Below are 15047 nucleotides of genomic sequence, written 5' to 3'. Positions count from 1 at the left end.
TACTAGATAAAACTGCCCTATCTAACAACACATTGCTTTCTGGTTAAGCAACACAATTTCATAAGGCCTATCAAATACCTTATCCAGACGGCCACTCTATTTTCTGGGTATTGGTTGCATTATTTGAAGTCTTTTTTTTTCGGGGTGAAGAGATTTCTGACTTCCTGTCCTTTTCCCTGCCATATTACATACATCTGCTTAAACTCTGGAAAACAGTACCAGTCAAAGTGGTGCTGAATCCTTCCTTTAAGACAAACTAAAACGATGTTAAAAAGGTTACATGATCTTACTATTTCAAGTACTGGTATAAAACCACTTTCTCCGCACAGGTTCTAAAATTTCAGAGTCGTTTGTCTTAAAGCCTGTCGGCTTGTGAGGGGGCTGGTACGTATTTTAATATTTAAATTTCAAAAAATAAGCAAAGACACTGTGTTTGAAGTTCAAGGGTTTTCACTAGTTCTCAAGCTACAAACCCTGTAATACAGTCAAAAGAAAACGTACAGAAAGAATCTTTCACGAAAAGTGTCAGGTCTCCAAAACCCTGACATCTGCTAAAACCAGGATTGCGGGGGGGGGGGGGGGGGGGGGGGATGAGAAGCTCGTGAAGTTCACAAACACACCAACCCCGCGGGAACACGAAACCTCCACTCGCGAAGACGCGACTCTTCCGCCGCATCCCCGCGCAGGTAAAGACTCAGCCCTCCAGCCCCGCGTGTGCGGCAGCATGATATTCAGAGTGCGCCGAAGTCCAGCGGGAGTGCCTCCTACGGCAGCCCCGTCTCCCGCTCGGGTCCGCCGCCCGCGGACTCCGGGGTCCCCCCGCCCAAATGCGGCGGCGCGACCGCTTCGTCCCGCGGCCAGGGCGCTCGGCGTCTCCTCCGGCCACCCCCGCCTGCCCGCGCAGCGCGGACGCCGACGCATCCCGCTCCCGCTGGGCGCCGGGTTCCCTGGGGCCGCGGCCCCCGCACCCGGCTGGGATCCGAGGGCGGGGTGGTCGCGGCTGACGTGGGCTTTGCGGCTCCGGGCCAAAGAGCGGCTTGGGGGGCGGTGGGTCTCTCTCCGGCTTGGGAGGGGACGGGGGCGCCCGCGCGGGAGGACGGCAGGCGAGGGACGGCGGCCGCGGGCGATTCAGATCCGGGGCGGGCGGGTCCACGTCGGAGCGCGGCGGCCACACGCTCGCCCGGGGAGCGCCACTGTGCGTCCCAGCCGGCGCCTCCTCCCGCTTGCCCGCGCCGGCCGGAGCAAGGAAGAACGGCGACCTTCGCGTCCGGTCTGCGCCACCAGCCCGCCTCGGCGCCGAGCGCGGGCCACACCCAGCGCCCCGGGAGGCGGTGGAGGCTGGGCGGCCCGGGCTGCGGAACGCTCGGCCCAGCCGAGTCTCTGTCCCGGCCGCGCAGGCCCCGCCGCGTCCGCCCGCGCCCTGCATCCCCAGCCGGCCCGGCGTGGAGGAGGTCGCGGGCTTACCTTTGTGTCGAGCGCCGGCCGCTCTGTCCGGGGCCAGAGCCGGGGCCCGAGCCGGGGCCCGGGGGCGCGGTCGCCAGGGGAGGCGCCGCGGCAGTGGCGGCCCCTGCGCCTCGGAGGGCGGGCCGAGCGGGAGCCGCTGCCTGGGCCGCGCGCCGTCCGGAGCTCGCCCCGCGCTGCCGACGCTTGCAGCGGAGGGCGCAGCCAGCTCGGCCCCCGGACTGGATTCCTTCACTGACACAACTCCGGCTCGGCCGCCCCACTCAGGGACACTCCCGCCCCTCGCAGGCTTCCCCCGCCCGCCGGCCCGCCCGCCTTCCCCTCGGTGTCACTCACCAGGCGCACACACCCCAGCCGGCGCCCCTAGCTCCCGCTCGCACATACAGCGCTGCTCACGCCTCTCTCGGGTTTTGTATCCGCTCACACGCACGTTCTGACACAGATCTCGTCCCTCCACACGCCCTCCCTAGCTCCTTTCCCACCCCACTTTCTAGAAGAATCCCCGTACAGCTTCCGCACTTTGCTTGCTTGCGCCAGACCGACCTCCTCGCCTTTCCCCAAACCTCCACTTCACCGAAACTCCCCCTGTTATTGAAAGATTTGGTCACAATCTGCACGTGTTACGAGAGAATCTTCTTCTCCTACCCGAGAAAATGAACTTTGCTCCCCCAGCACTGTCTGCAAATACGAGATGTTTTTCCTTTTAGAAGGTAGTAATGCTTTCTGGAGAGGATCCAAGCTCAAAATGTAAACAAAGATAGCCCATTCGAAAATGACCTGAAAAATCAGGCGCGGAAAAAGTGCTGGGGCTCGGGTCGGCCCTTGGAAACCCGACCAACCCGGGGTGTTCCGCCTCCTCCTCTGCGCTGCGCGTCTGCACACTGGGCTCCAAACGTGTGTATAATAACCAAGTTACACATGGGCATCGTGGGCTTCTGCTGTGGGTTTCTGCCTGGGAGTACAGTAGTCGGGAGAGTAAAAGCAGTTTCTCAATCATTATTCATGATGGAAGCACTTTAGATAACACTCCTCTTCCAGAGGCAGTAGAGTGAAATGCAGGCAGCTCTCCAATTCAGTATGTATGTATGTATGTATGTATGTATGTATGTATGTAGTTATTTATTTAGAAGGGTGACTTCTTAGCTTCCTTTTTTGTTTTGTTTTGGCAATACCAATAACTGCTTCAGAGTGGCTCCTTGGCTGTCCAGCTCCTTATAAATATCAGACCAGAGTTGGTTATGCCTCTTGAGCTCCAGGCTCTAATGGGCCTCCGAGGGCACTGCAGAATCGTACATAATCCGATGTTCAGGAATTCATAATTTGAAATAAAATACAAACACCTTTTGGATAAAGTTCAAATCTGCTAACATAATGTGGCCCTGTTGACAACGCACTGCTGAAATAAAGAGAGGAGCTAAAACGAAAGGAATTCATTTTCTTATGTGACTTGGAGTGGTGGTTCTTGCTACCTTATGATCGCCTTGGATTGGTGTGTGGATCATATAATTTATTTAACAGACATTAGCAAATGCTTTATAAGTACTAGCTCATTTAATCCTTCGAAGAACCCCATCAGGTAGGTACTATTTTTGTCCTGTTTTACAGATAAACCGAGGGCTGGGCCTATTGGCTCACACCTGCAATCCCAACACTTTAGGAGACCGAGGTGGGTGAATCTCTTGAGCCCTGGAGATCAAGACCAGCCTGGGCAACATAGTGAAACTCCATCTCTCCAAAACAAACAAACAAACAAACAAATAATAATAATTGGCCGGGCATGGTGGTGCACGCCTGTAGTCCCAGCTACTCAGGAGGCTGAGGTGGGAGGATTACCTGAGCCAGGGAGGCTAAGGTTGCAGTGAGCCAGGATCACACCCCTGCGCCCCAGTGTGGGCAACAGAGCCAGAGCCTTTAAAAGAAAAGAAAGAAAGAAACTGAGGCACAGAGAGGTGAAATAAGTTGCCTAAGTTTTTAGCTAGTAAGTGGTAAAGGAAGAATTTGAACCTAGACCGTTGGACCCTGCCTGTGCTACAGAGAGGAAAGCTTGCTTCTAGAAGCCATACCACACATAAAGAACAAACATCCTATTGCTTGTTAAATTTAGGTGTAATAAGTAACTTGTAGCCATTTGACTTGAAATTTGATGCACTTCTTAGGTCCTCTGGTTAAATAATTTATGTTTTTGGGAGGTTTCCTCCATAATTAGAATTCCAAAATGAATAATAAACGACACTTTTCCTAGGAAGGGCTTTGGAAATAACATTGAATCCAGTCTTCATTCTTTTCTTCCACCACTTCATAATCTTCCCATGACTCCAAATCTAACTTGCTTAGTGAAGTCTGACAGAAAAAAATGCCTTCAAGAACTGAATATGACCAGAGAGAAGAAAGGGTTTTAAGAAGACCATATACGGCCTTTCTAATCAAAGGCTGCTTCTTAGTAAGTACTGTAGGTAGGAGCTGTAAGAATAAATGCTGTATGTGTTGAGAGCAAAGATGTTAAAGCAGTGAATCAATGAAAAAACAGAGACTAGGCAGGTAAGAGTAGCCATTGTACCACAGACTAGGCTAAAACTAATTCTCTACTGTGAGTGGGGGCCTAGCCCATGAAAAGACAAGTATAGAATAACTTCGAAGAAAACAATTACATGTTTCAAGAGTTAGCTGCGGGGCCCAGCCCCCCCCCCCAAAAAAATAGAGTTTTAAAAGTTTTACAGACATTGAATTTCAAATCAAACTTGAACCTTTTGCTGTTCAAATTAATTTCTTCTGGAAATAATGAAAACTTCTGTTTCTGTTAAAGAGGATTTAATATGCTTATTGAAACATGTAAAAGCTTCTTGCACATCATATAACTAACAAAGCATTATTTTTCTGAGTTAGGCATAAATGATTTTTAAAATATGCATTACATTCCTATTATTATAGGGAGATAGAAAAGTCTGAAGAAATAAAATATGAATAAGATATATGTTGGTGTTTTCACCAGATGGTCAAAGTTTATTTGAAAAATTACATTGTTTAAAATCTTGATCTATGTAATGCTAGTTTGACAGTATTGTTCAAAATGACTCTGTGATTACAATCCAGAGATTGAATAGCATTTTACTATTTTCTAAACTAAATAGAAATGTGAAGATCTTTTCTTAAGCAAACAAAACAAGAACCGTAAGAGCAGATGTTTTCTGAGGGATGAACAAAGTATGTTCGTTTATATTTTTTAACATTTACATGTAGGTATTTTTAATCTGTGCGTACTGCTTTCCTCCACATTGTCACCTACACTCTTTATTCGGGGTGCTTAATTGTAAGCCTGGAGAAACAATGCCATATCCTTCAATAAAGCTAACTCTTTTCTTGCAGTATTGATTTCTGCAAAATGCCATATTCCCCGCTTGCCACCCCTAGATTGTACCAGGCTCCTGATTCTCTAGGCATGATCGTTCAGAGCAGGGCTTACATTCGTGGATATAGCTCAGATCCTGGAAACCTGTTTTAGGCCATGGTCATTTGTGACTCTATTAGGATTTTGATATCTGAATGAGTAGTGGGAACAGAGAGGAATTTTAGTTGCTAGACTCCAGATCACTAGGCAATATTCAAACTTATTGGGGAGGGCATCTACCATCTAGGATCTTGGACTTTGTGTGCAGTGACTGAATGGAATCTGAGTTATCTCCCCTAGGAAGGGGATGAATATGTGTTCTGTGTTGGTTAGTGTGCAATCCAGTAGGGCTGTTCACAAATATTCCAGCTCTGCTGCCTTCGAAGCACATAAGATTGCACTTCCCCACGTGACTAAAGTATAGTATAGCCCTGCGAGTTGCTTCAGCCAATGAAAGGTGGCCGGAAGTGATGAGTATCACTTTGAGTCAGAAGTTAAGAGTTGGGACATCAGTCACCACATTCTCTTTTCTTCCTAGTGCTGCAACATCAAGGTGTGTGGTGGTGACTGCTTCATCGGACCAGAGTGAATGACAACAATGAGCAATGGCATCCCTGCTGAGCATTAGTGGACATGTAGTATGATCAAGAAATAAATCTTTGTTGTTCTAAGCAACTGAGATTTGATGGTTGTTTGTTTCTGCAGTGTAATCTAGCCTATTCTGATTGAAAATAGGAAGGAAGAAAGAAACAGATAATTGCAGGGGACACCTTGGCAGAATATGGCTAATTATTCCCTTTCCTCCTCAGTGCACAATAAATTCACATTTCCTAGCTTCCCAAATTGTTAAGTGAAGCCAGGGACTGAATTCTGGCCAGTGGAATGTAGGTGAAAGTGTTGTACTCCCCTTCCAGGCCTCATGCATGGACAGCCTCCCACATGATCTCTCTTCCCCATCTGCCATGTGGAAACTAAGGACCCTGAGACTTCAAAGCAGAAGTCAGGAAACTTTTTCTGTAAAGGGCCAAATAGTAAATATTTTAGGCTTTGTGGATCATATAGTCTCTATCAAAACTGCTCAACTCTGCTGTTTTATGGAAAGCAGCCATAGGCACTATGTAAACAAATAGGCATGGCTATGTTCCAATAATACTTTGTTTACAAAAACAGGCAGTGGGCTGTGTGTGGCCTATGGGTTGTAGTTTGCTGACCCCTTATCAAGAGGAGGGTAGAGTTAGGATGGAAGGAGCCTGGGTCTCTGAGTCACCCTGTCACTATTTCTTATAGACACTCACAAACACCTGATATTAAAACATTTAATATAAACATTTAATATACCTGTGTCTGCTTGTTGAACACCCACAGTTGTTATCTGAACACCCACAATTATCTGAGTAAAAAAAAATCCTTCTGTTGAATGAAGCGTGACTAATACAGTCTTAGCTCATATTCCAGAAAAAATTCCAGATGGATTAATAATCTAAACATAAAAAACTGTAAAAGACTAAAAAAAAAGGAGACTTTTACAATACTTACAATATTTATAATCGAAGGCTGCTTCTTTTTTTTGAGACAGAGTCTTGCTCTGTCACCCAGGCTGGAGTGCAGTGGCGCGATCTCGGCTCACTGCAAGCTCCGCCTCCCGGGTTCCCGCCATTCTCCTGCCTCAGCCTCTGCGAGTAGCTGGGACTACAGGCGCCCGCCAACACGCCTGGCTAATTTTTTGTATTTTTAGTAGAGACGAGGTTTCACCGTGGTCTCCATCTCCTGACCTCGTGATCCGCCCGCCTCGGCCTCCCAAAGTGCTGGGATTACAGGCGTGAGCCACCGCGCCCGGCCCGAAGGCTGCTTCTTAGTAAGTACTGTAGGTAGGAGCTATAAGGGCTCCTTATAAGAGCTTTATAATACTAATTAGAAATATCATGAAAAATTTCAGAAACTATAACAAAAAAATTAAACAGAGAAGACCATAAAAATTTAACATGTCTATCAAGTGAAGGGTACCATAAACAATGTTACCTAAGGGGAGAAAATACATGCAGCATGTATATACAACAGGAAAGGGTTAATATGGGTAATACAGACAACTTCTTGAAATCAATATGAAACAAGAGAAGCAGCAAAATAAGAAAATGGACAAAGAAAATAGACAATTCTCAAAAGGACTATGTGCTAATAAGTATATGAAAACATACCCAACCTCATCAATGCTCATAGCATAAATAAAAACAAGATAGCATCTGTTATTTGTCAGATTGGCAAAAATATGTTTTACTATCAGGTGTTTGTGTCTGTAAGAAATAGGAACTTTCATACTTAGCTGACTGGAGTGTGAATTAATAAACATTTTTTGAAAGTAATTTGCAGAACATATAGATATTGAAAATGCATGTATCCTTTAACCACACTTTTCCACTACAAGTGATCTCATCTACAGAAATATTAAGTGTGCAAAAATATATTTACAGATACGTCGATTGTAATTTGTAAGGGCCAAAAAAATTTGGACCACATTCCACGTTTATAAATAGAGGAATGGTTCATCTATTTCTCTATTTGGGCACATCTACACTGCAGAAAAATAAATAGCTGTTTAAAAATGAGGGAGCTATGTATGTGTTGACATGGAAGAGTGTCCATGATATATTTTTGAGTGATAAGAGCAAGTCAGAACACTGTGTATGTACAGTATGAGCTCTAAACAGCAAGGGGGCAGGGTGGGGAGGATGGAAATTCCTGTCTCTTGAAGGATACTCACACTGTTGACCCTGGTAACCCTTTGACCCTTAGGGTGATGGTGAAAGGGGTGAAACTTACCCTTTTAACTTTGTGCATTTCCTTATCATTATAAGTTTTTAAAAAAGTAAAAAGATGGAAGGCAACAGAAACTAAAAGAAAAACCCATTGTGGACACTAGCCAATGTCAAGCGGTTGAGGGATGGATAGGCAGAGAAACAAAGACTTGTTGAAGACCTGCCGAGGCAAATCCAAAGGGATGACTCACTCCCTTGGTGTTCTGGTGCAGCAGATCAAGTTGTTAGGACCTGAGACCAGGGCAGAGCTTGGAAATTTTCCAGAAAAGATGAAGACTTGGGGTGAGAAGAGAAAGTATAACCTTGCTGGCCTGAGGGTAAAACATGTTGGAAAGAAGAAACCCAAACAATGCACTTTGGCTGAACTTGTTCAGTCTATACAGGAGCTAAATATTAGGTTATCTTTTCATTGTTTCAGGCATTTTTTATGTTCAAACTTTCTGTCCTCAGAAGAGTTGCCTGAAATGAACATGTACCTAATAGAGGGGTTTTTTCTTTGTTTGTTTGTTTTAAAGGTTTCATGTCACTGTGTATTCTAGGAAGATAATTTTAGGTTCAGATTGTGCCAACAGAAAGGCAAGTGGAGCCAGTTGTGTATTCTAAGTGAATAGGCTATCACTCATTCAGGATGCATGCATTTGTTCTCTGATTTGTACAGATGATCCTTGAGCAACATGGATTTGAACCGTGCGGGTCCACTTAAATGTGGATTTTTTTCAATAACATTTGCATCTAATGTGCCTGCCTCTTCTGCCTCTTCTTTCACTTCCTCCACCTATTCTGCCTCTGCCACCCCTGACAGCAAGACCAGCCCTCCTCTTCCTCCTCCTCCTCAATCTACTCAATGTGAAGACAGTGAGGATGAAGACCTTTATGATGATCCACTTCCACTTAGTGAATAAAAAATATTTTTTCTCTTATAATAATTTTCTTAATAACATTTTTTCTCTGCCTTTATTGCAAAAATACAGTATATAATACATATAACACAACTAATCTACTGTTTACATTATTAGTAAGCCCTACAGTTAATAGTAGGCTATTAATAGTTAAGTTTTTGGGGAGTCAAAAGTTATACCCAGATTTTCGACTGTGTGGGGGTCAACACTTCTAACCCTCACATTGTTCAAGGGTGAACTGTATTAGCATCTTCCATTTGCCAAGAGCAGTTTTTGTCACAAATCTGATTACCAGTGAGATAGAAAATCTTGCATGTTTATTAACCATTTATTTGAAGTAATGTCACGTTGATCTATTATTTAACACAAAGTTTTATTTTTATTGACTTTAGCTTGTACTCTAAAATTATCTACAATAGTATATATTATTTACCTTATAAGCAAAGGACTACTGGTGTTGTTTCTGGATGTCACACTGGGGAGGTTTAATGGGTCTTGTCGTAGACTCAAATTCAGTATTTAAAGAGAAACCTTTGAATTCATCTGGGTCACAGCGTAAGAACAAGCTGCAGGCAGATGCAGGCATGTTTCTGGTTAGTCGTGCTCTGAGTGCTTTTGCCCAAATTTTCCCAAATGTAGGACTGGCCTTGCCTAGCATGGTACCTGAAGCATGGGATATGTTTGTGACACTGAGATGGCCTATTAGTTTGCTAGGGATGTTGTAACAAAAACCCACAAACTGAGTGGCTTAAACAATAGGAATATATTGTCTTACAGTTCTGGAGGCTGAAAGTTGTCTCACAGTTCTGGAGGCTGAAAGCACGGCAGGGTTGGTTGGTTCTGAGAGCTGTGAAGGAAAGGTCTCTCATAGCTTATAGATGCCTATGTTCTCCCTGTGTCTGTTCACATCATCTTCCCTCTACATATGTCTGTCTCTATGTCCAAATTTCCCACATTTCATAGGACATCAGTTATATTGAATTAGGGCCCACCCCAAGGACCTCATTTTAAAGACCCTATCTCCAAATAAGGTCATTCTAAAGTACTGGGGGTTAGAACTCCAAGAGATCTTTTTTGGGATGGCACAATTCAGCCATTAACAGATGGCATAATAATTAATTGTAAAAGTGGGATTACAGCCAGGGCCTCTGACTGACTCCCTAGCATTCTTGATCAGACTATAATACCTCTACATTCCAGGGTCTCTTCACTGCTCCTTTCCCCATGTTCCTATTGATTCCTGTGCATTGCTCTATCACAATAATTAGGTAACTGTATATTGGCCTCCCTTATGGGACTTAAGCGCTCCCTGAGCAGGGACTGTGTTCTTTGGTCCTGGTGTCTAGCACAGTGGCTGGCCCAGAAAAAGTGAATGAATGGATAGTGATATAATATGTGTTTTTAAAAAATATTCACGCTGTCATTTGTCTTCCTGATTGCACAACTAAATGTAAGTGAGTCTAGACTCACCCCTGTGACCCAAAATGACATGCAACTTGAAACTTAAAAAAATACTTATTAAAATACCTATTATATACATTGTGGTGCATTGTAGACAGCAGCTTTTAAACAAGAAGGTGGAATAAGAAAGTCCAAGACAGAGAGAAAGGATCTTTATATTCAGCTTCTTCATAAATGAAGCCAGTTCAGCCAAAGGATATTGTGCTCTACTTACACTAGTAATGAACTTTAGATTTAAAGTCTAATTTTAAAATTACTGTTAGAGAAAGTGAAAATACTTTTGTGGAGATTATTCTGTGGCTAACAAATAGGATTCATGGGGAAGGCCTATGGGAGCTATGTGTTTGTAAAACCTGCAGAAGACAAGTCAGGAGGGCAACTTAATAACAGTTCAAGTGAAAACACAGGGATGTTTATGAGTGAGCTCTTCTGTCTCCGCTGAAGACAGAACAAGAATAGTTTATGCTACCACATGCACGGGTTCAGTTGACTATGAAGTAAGAATTTCCCAGGAGAATATTAAATATCAGGATGGCTTGAATTCCAATGCAAGCTGTGGTTTTACATCTTTCTACCATTTAAATGAAATCTCCTAAAAGATATTGAGCCAACCTCTTTCACACTTACTAGCCCAAGACCATGGAAAAGTTACATCATTTCTACCGAGGGTCAGTTTCCTTACTCATAAAATGGGCTTAATGATAAGGTTAGAGGAGATTGCATGTACAGCCTGTAGCGCAGTTCCTGGTACAATGAAACTGCTACAAAAATAATATTGAGGATGAAAATGAGAGCAAATGTTCATTAATTATTTACTACATGCTAACCACCATTCTGAGCATTCAATGTGTTTTTTTCATTTTAGTTTCACAGTCATCGTGTGAGGTAGATGCTTTTATTTCCATTTTATAGATGAGAAAACTAAGGCACAGAGAGATTAAGTAATTTGCCCCACATCACAGGGCTAGTAAGTGGCAAAGTTCTAATACGACCCAAGCAGTCTGTCTCCACAGCATATGCTCTAGTCTATAATATTAGCAACCGCTACATGTTTTTAAACAAAGAAATATTAGCTTCTCATTATAATAAAAAATTGGCATAGTCTAGTGGTTCCCAGGCTTTCATAATCCTTTTTATTATTTTTTCTTCCATGAGTTGAAAGATTTTGTTTACTAAAATACTGTAATTATAAGTAATAATTAATTCATTTTTCATTGTTATTAATTGAAGACATACGGAACAGAGGTCGTGATCAATAAGAGGTAATGGCATGATGTGAATTGATACAATTCCTGTCAAAGGCAAAGCATCTTGACATTTTGATTGGCTGATGCAGCTTGATCATTGCACAGCTTGCACCAGGCTTTCTGAAATATCTGTAATCATTAATTGGTCGTCTTTCACCCAATATTAACTTCACAGAAGTTAATATTCTCTGATGAGTCATCTCTGATGTTGATCAATAAATTCCCTCTACTGAAATACCAGAATGTAGGTTTTTCCCCAGAAATGATTCCTGCATATGATTATATGTGTTCTGAAGGCAGACAGATGGACTACATTAGCCGTTCTCAAATAGCGTGGTCAGCAGTTTTGGAACAGTCTTTTTAGGGTCCAGGATGTATTTTCAAAATATATATTCCATTATGAAATGTTGAATCACTGGCTATAGCTGAGTGTGGAAGGGTTATCTGTAAGCTGGAGGCTAAGGTAGGCTGAAGAGATAAGGATCTGGGATGAGAAGTGTCTGTGTGTGTGTGTGTGCACGCACGCGCATTCAGGGGGCAATGACAGGGAGAAACAAGCAATGGCGTGCTGGTAGACACCCTTTTGGGAAAAAAGAAAGCCCTGATTAATAGTGTTTGCCAATTTCCACGTTGTACATACTCCTACCATGGCTAATTTCAAGCTACCAACAGTTTAACAAGTTATATTTTTATAATTATTTTGTTTTTAACAAACAGCTCTCCCAAGCCAATACAAGCCTGCTCTAACAAACCACTAGAAGTAAACAAACTTGTTTATCATCAGTCTCAGCGTAAAGCCTGGAAATGCTACTAATGAAAATAGGTGTCTGATAGACCAGGTGAAGGAGAAAGTCAAGAAAACATAATTTCAAGAGGACTTTGAAGTGAAGACTTACAGCCAGAAAATGATTCTGAGGCAAGAAGTCTACCAAGAGGAGAAATGTATGAAGGTTGCAATCCAGTTATCAAGTTGAGAATGAAAATCTTAAGTACAGGGTGTATTCTAGAAATCATGACTGAATAGACAAGGGAGGAGAAGAGAGGAAGATGCTGCAGTTCAAGCAGGGTAAGGAGCTCTTGCCCAGGAGTAGATGTGTTTCAACCAGATGAACTGATGACTAATTGTCCTGGCCCCTTTTCCACATTTACCTCTTGTGCAATATGCTCATCTCCTCCTCCCCAGGGGAACTGTAAGCATCTTTGGCAGTACTAGAAAGTACTGTTTACCAGGAATTAATAGACAAAGTAATCTGAGCCTGGTGTCAACAGCCTGGAAAGTCAATAAGGAGAAATCAAGCAATTGAACAATTATGTCGATAAATATAGCAATAGAAACATTTGAAGCAGACTATATTTGGAGACCCAGGTGAGTGGTCAGCCGGCAGGCAGATGCAGAGAAGTCTATCCGGAGATATCAAGTCAGAGAGATAAGACAGGACACTGGTTCAGGGAAAGAGGGAGGATATAATGAGAATGGCGAGTTTCTAAGCTGAGTAATTCTCTTAGAGGCTGCTAGTTCCCTACCCAAAATCTACTGTTTCCTTTTTACTTAGAACCCTGGTTTCATTCTGTTAGCACAGCAAAGTTTGGCCATATGACTAATTTTTAGCCAATGAAATACAAGTGTAAGTTTCTAAATGGAAATCTCCGGAAAGTTCTGTAAAAAGCGGACAGATGACTGCTTTGTGCCTTTTGCCTGCTTTCCCCCTTTCTCCAGTCTTTTCCTTGGAAGACAACCCTGATGGCTGGAGCTTCAACAGGCAATTTGGGCCAGGAGGCAAGCTTGAAAATGAAAACCAAGGCCAGGAGTGGTGGCTTATACCTGTAATCCCAGTGCTTTGGGAGACTGAGGCAGGAGGATCACTTGAGGCCAGGTTACAAAAAGTTAAATTAAATTAGTTGGGTATGGCGTTGTGCACCTCTGGTCCTAGCTACTCAGGAGGCTGAGGCAAGAGGATCGCTTGCAGGAGTTCGAGGCTATAATGAGCTGTGATTGCAGCACTACACTTCAGCCTGGGTGACAGAGTGAGACCCTGACAAGAGAGAAAGAAAGAAAGAGGGAGGGAGAGAAAGAAAGGAAAGAATGGGAGGAAGGGAGGGAGGAAGGAAAGAAGGAAGGCAGGGAGGGAGGAAGGGAGGGAGGGAGGGAGGGAGAGAAAGAGAGAGAAAACAGAAACCAGTGCTAAGGCTGGTGTTCCAGTAAGAACCCATCTTGGTCTCTGACTACTGAGGAGCCATCGAACAGTCTGGGACTATCTATTTTTGGATGCTTTTTATGTGACAGAAAAACTTTTATTTAAACCACTGTTATTTCCTACTTTGGTTACAAGCAGCCAATTGGAATTCCTGTCTGATGTAGCCAGGTAACAAATCAGGCACTAAGGAATAGGAAGCAGAGAAGGGGATTATGTTTCAAGAATTCTGGTACAAGGCAGGGAAAAAGAAAGAAGCCTAGTTGCTAGGACCAGAACATAAGATGAAAACCAGACTAGCAACGCTCCTCAAAGCCTAGTTCACTGAAAGAGAGAGCTACTCAAATCCAAATCCAAAACCTCCCACCAAGCATTCTCTTTTCCCAATAAGCCACAGGCAGAACAGCCATGGCCTACAGAAAGCAGCCAAATGCCTGCAGCTGTGAGCAGGTGTAAGATGGCTGTAAGGGCCATCTCAGGGGAGGGGACCAGGTAGGTCATTACATCAAAGAGCGAATGAGCTGCATCTGCAGCCATGGACATAAAGGAGCAAAGATTTCAGAGATATTTTAGTCTCATTCTCATTGGAGAAATCAATCAGCATCTGGCTGCTAACAAGCCTGGCGATCATACTCTAGGCCCTTCCTGTTCTAGCACTCTAAACTTCCCCCTCCTATCAGGACCAGATTCCTGGGTGCATGAAGATGACAGGAGAGGAAAGAGTGTAAAGAAGTGGAGGTGGTAGACAGGGACCACTCTTTCTGGCAATTTGAAGGGGACACGTGGAACTGGAAAGGAATAAGGGGCCCAGGGACTTGAGTGAAGGAGAAAAAGGATAATGGAGCGATGACTGCCATACATTTTGATCCAAATTAGGAGACTATGATTGTGTTCACATGGGGGAAAATAGGGCAGAGAATTGAGAGACAGAAGTCTAGACACATGAACATCATCTTTTCAACGCTGTGGTGTGCTGTAATGTCCTGTCTGAGAAGGAATAATTCAAATATCCAACTGTTTCTTTTCTGCTTCCTTTACAATAACCAATGTGCAAAGCAAGAATATTAGTGTACCAGTGTTTGGCTTCCTCAATGCAGTGACACAAAAAGTGCTCTCACCAAGGCCACTGGAGACATAATTACTAAATTCGATTGACACTGTTCACTCCTTATCTTTTGCGTACCCCCTGAGTCATTTGACACTGTCCTCCTTTTGAGAACGCTCTACTCCTTGTGCTGCCGCTCTGAGTTCTCATCCAAACTTTCCTCTCATTTCTTTTCAGTCTCAGACTGGCTTATCTTCCCTCTCCTGCCTCTTGAATGTTGGTGTTTCTAGTGTCTGTCCTCAGTTCTTTCCACTTCTCAGTCTAGAATCTATTTCTAGGCATATCTTTCATGCAAGTTATTTCATTAACTCTGTATTCCTGTAACTCCAATTTCTATATTTTCAGATCAAAAATCTGTCCTGAGCTCTAAACTTCTATATCCTAAAGCTACACACACACAGCTCCAGTCCCACAAGTCCAAAATTTGAGCCCTCCAAACTCTGAAAGCCTTTGGAGGTTAGGAGTTACATCTCATATCTTCTTA

At 43.6% G+C, this 15047-nt stretch overlaps 1 protein-coding gene across 11 annotated transcripts in view; it reads right to left on the bottom strand.

Annotated features, from left to right (window-relative positions):
- Window positions 1-2356, bottom strand: part of SPATS2L (spermatogenesis associated serine rich 2 like) — a 172456-nt gene extending 170100 nt beyond the window's left edge. Inside the window, exon 1 of one of the 11 annotated variants that reach the window (XM_055290165.2) lies at window positions 2107-2356. Coding sequence is in view for 1 of the 11 variants with exons in the window: in XM_063644906.1 (XP_063500976.1) it covers window positions 625-726 (102 nt within the window). In the remaining 10 variants the exon portion in view is untranslated. Of the gene's footprint in view, window positions 1-624; window positions 828-1464; window positions 1686-1797; window positions 1890-2106 lie in introns of those variants that run through there. The other 10 variants (XM_063644909.1, XM_063644912.1, XM_055290161.1 and 7 more) reach the window with 10 other exon arrangements.
- Window positions 2357-15047: the final 12691 nt, after the last annotated feature.

This window comes from Symphalangus syndactylus, chromosome 8 (genome assembly GCF_028878055.3).
Source record: "Symphalangus syndactylus isolate Jambi chromosome 8, NHGRI_mSymSyn1-v2.1_pri, whole genome shotgun sequence".
Taxonomy (NCBI): domain Eukaryota; kingdom Metazoa; phylum Chordata; class Mammalia; order Primates; family Hylobatidae; genus Symphalangus; species Symphalangus syndactylus.
This window is presented reverse-complemented; position numbering and strand designations above follow the sequence as displayed.